We start from the raw sequence: 3,425 nt of genomic DNA on the forward strand, positions 1-3,425 counted from the left end.
ATGTTAATTGAACATGACATTTAAATTTTTAGACATTGAGACTCATATATATAATGGAGTTATTGTTCTGTTTTACTAAAATTATTCTTAGTAGGTTTCATATTAGTATTTTTTGTTATCACATTAATACATTCTTGATAATGTTAACATACTAGAAGAAGTGGTAAGATGGAAATGAATTTTTTTTTTTCCTATCTCCGTATGGAACTGCATTTTAAGCCATCTTATAGGGAAAGTTAGGCAATTTTGTTGACTGGTTATCATCTTTATATTTTTGTGTTCCTGTATTTTTATTTAATAGGAATGGGATACGTTTACAGGTGTGGTTGTTGGAGACATGTTACGTAAAGCTGTAAGTTAAAATAACAATCTATTTTGCTGTTAGAGAAAATATTTCTGGCTTTTTATTAATGAAGTATAATTTGCTTCAGAGGTGTTCTAAATTATTGTTGAAGTTATACTTTGATTAGAAGAATGTATTCTGGCCTCTTAAGTATTTCCTATAAAATAGACCTAAGTATATTTATTTATTTTAAAGACATATATTCTGAGAATAATATGTAATACTAACAAATTAATGCAGTTTCTTTTTCTCAGTATATGTATTTTATTCCAAGGATAAGTTTATATAATCTTTAAGAAAAACAAATCTTATAACTTGAAAATTTTTCTTATATAATGGGAGTCTTAAAATTACATTTTAGAACTTTTAATAACTTCACTCAAATTTAGCTTTTTTCCTAGTAATTTCCTATTTGAATACATAATAAATAATAGTCTTCTAGCAATATACCCAAAATATAGCGTGGAACCTAGATAATGTCTGAAATGTAAGATATAATTAAAAATAATGTAACTTTTATGACAGTTCCTCATGACATTTGAGTTTTTCTGAAGTTTCGTGAAAGATTAAGCACAATGAAAAAAATGATTGCAACGTTTGCCTAAATGGTTCTCTGTCCCTTATATTACATAGAATTTTACCATGGTGACTTGTAAAATACATTAAAAAAAGAAATAATGTATAGAATGAACTTTTTTTTCAAAATAATAAAATAGCTAATCAATTGCTATTTTTTAAACTCTGAATTTTACCAAGTATACTAAGGAAAATAATTGCTTTTATTAAAGGATTCTCAACAAAAAATACGTGATCAGCTTCCATCTTGGATAGATCAGGAACAAAGCTGGGCCGTGGCAACATTAAAGGTATTCCTTTTCTACTATGAGACATATTTTAATCTCTTCTATATTTGTGTTGTTTCTGTTGGTACTTTGTGCTCCTTATTCATAATTAGCATTAATATTTTAATAGGATGTAAGTTCTCCCGGTAAAATGTTACCAAAGAATTATTGTGATTAGTCCTTTAATCAGTAATTACTAAACCTTTCGTTTATGAAATAGCATGCCTTCCAAATACAGTATTTTCTTTCTCTCTCTCCCAATCCCAGCCCCCAGTTAGGCTATGAGAATGGTGACATGGGAGAAGAAAAAGCAATTTAGAAGCCTGACTCTCAACAGTTCTGTGTTCTTCAACTACTCAGGCTAAAATGTTGTTTTTGTGGGAAATGAAAGACAAATCTATGCATATATATGTTTCCATCCTTCCCTTCCTTCCCCTGCTTTTCTTCACAACTGTTATAACGTAATAATAGCACATGATAAAAACAGTTAGAATAGCTAGCATTTACTGATGGCTTACTATGTTCAAGGCATTATACAGAATTTGAAAATGGATTATCTCACTAAATATTTTCAATAACATTATGAGGTAGCTATTGTAATTATCCTTGTGTCACAGATGAGGAAATTAAGGCACAGAAAGATATAGTAACTTGTTTATGGTCACTTAGGAAGTAGAACCAGGATTTAAAACTGTGTTTCTTGCTGCATAGTCTAGGCTCTTCACCACTACTCTTTACTGCCTTCATTTCATAAATATTGGTTGAGTAAAATAAAAGAAAAAAATGGGGGGGGACGATTCTGTTTTATATCCTCCATTTTTTTTCATTTATCATTTGTTTGGTGCTTACTACCAGTTGGCATAATGCTAGTGACAGTCTTTACTTGACCAAACTTTAGTCAGGCTCATGAACCTTCTTCTAGGCCGACCTATGCACTTCCTTGTAAAATTTACTTTTAACAGGAATCCTGCAAAGTTGGTTTAGTGAGAATTTATTCATCTTCCATATCTGATTACCCTTGATATCTAATCAGATTCCTCATTCCCCACCATTCCCCAGGTGATTCTGATGACTTTGGCCTGTCTTCAGTAAGAATCCTATTAGGTTGGTTTAGCCAGAAATCCCTGTACCCCTGATATTTCCTCTTAGTAATTTTCCATCCACTGACCTCACTTTGCTCCTTGGTTAAAAATTTCCACTTGCCCATGCTGTATTCAAAATTGAGCCCTGCTCTGTGCTGAAGTCTTTTTCCCCCTATTGCTTCCTCTATTGTAATAGTCCTGAAAAAAATCTGTTTTTAATGCTTTAACTACTGACAAGCTCTGGTTTTTTTGTTTATACCAGTGGAATGACAGGTATATATTTTATAATATTAAGAGACTCTGCCATGAACAAACTTACACTGTAGAGAGCATATCAAATCATTACCTTCATAATGGTTGGCAGTATACAAGGTAGCCAAATACATGATGATAATATAATGTGTAGCACACCTAAATTAGTAATGATGGGGCCTTGTATACTAAATGTCACTAAAGTTAACAGACTACCATCAAGTGTTACTTTAATAGGCTTAAATCATTTATTAAAAAGTAATTAAATGGAAATGTAATTAATTTTCTGCTGTTTAATTTTAGTTAAGTTACATAATGAAATTTGGGCAATATAATGGATTATTTTTATATGAACATAGATGTTTGGATAAAGCATTTCTATATACTTGATTTATGTTTATATTATATGAAGTTCTATACTGAAGATATAGATCTTCTAAATTTCTCATTTGTTTTCAGTGAAAATTCTTCACCTTTTCAGATTCAGATTTCTGATCTTACACCCCACTCTTGAAAAATTTGGGAAAAGGGAACACTGAGGTGGAGGGAATTAATATGTTTGGGAAAACCTCTGAAAGATGATATTGTTTAAAGTGAATATTGAACGTGGAATAGAAATTTATGAGGTCGCAAAGAGGGTTAGAACATTTAGAGACAACAGAAGCAACATGTTTACAAATAGAGACATAAACAAATAGGGTTTAGGAAAACATTCTTTTTTATTGAATTTGATACTGTTTTAGAAAAACAGAGCTTGACAGAATTCAAAACTGTGAAGATAAGTTTTATTCAAAAGAACTATTGCCATAGGGGAAAAGAGATCTCAGTATAGTACTGGGCTCAATTCTGAGTACAGCATGGGCAAGTGGGAATTTGTACCCAAGAAGCAGGGTAAGGATTAGTGTT

At 31.1% G+C, this 3,425-nt stretch overlaps 1 protein-coding gene across 1 annotated transcript in view; it reads left to right on the forward strand.

The window, feature by feature from the left end:
* DYNC2H1 (dynein, cytoplasmic 2, heavy chain 1) overlaps positions 1-3,425 on the forward strand; it is a 377,952-nt gene that overhangs the window by 179,946 nt on the left and 194,581 nt on the right. The window contains exon 73 of the mRNA XM_011927022.1: positions 1,132-1,209. Within this exon, the coding sequence (XP_011782412.1) occupies positions 1,132-1,209 (78 nt within the window). The remainder of the gene's footprint in view (positions 1-1,131; positions 1,210-3,425) is intronic.

The sequence above is a fragment of the Colobus angolensis genome, unplaced genomic scaffold (genome assembly GCF_000951035.1).
Source record: "Colobus angolensis palliatus isolate OR3802 unplaced genomic scaffold, Cang.pa_1.0 Scaffold7, whole genome shotgun sequence".
Lineage (NCBI taxonomy): Eukaryota > Metazoa > Chordata > Mammalia > Primates > Cercopithecidae > Colobus > Colobus angolensis.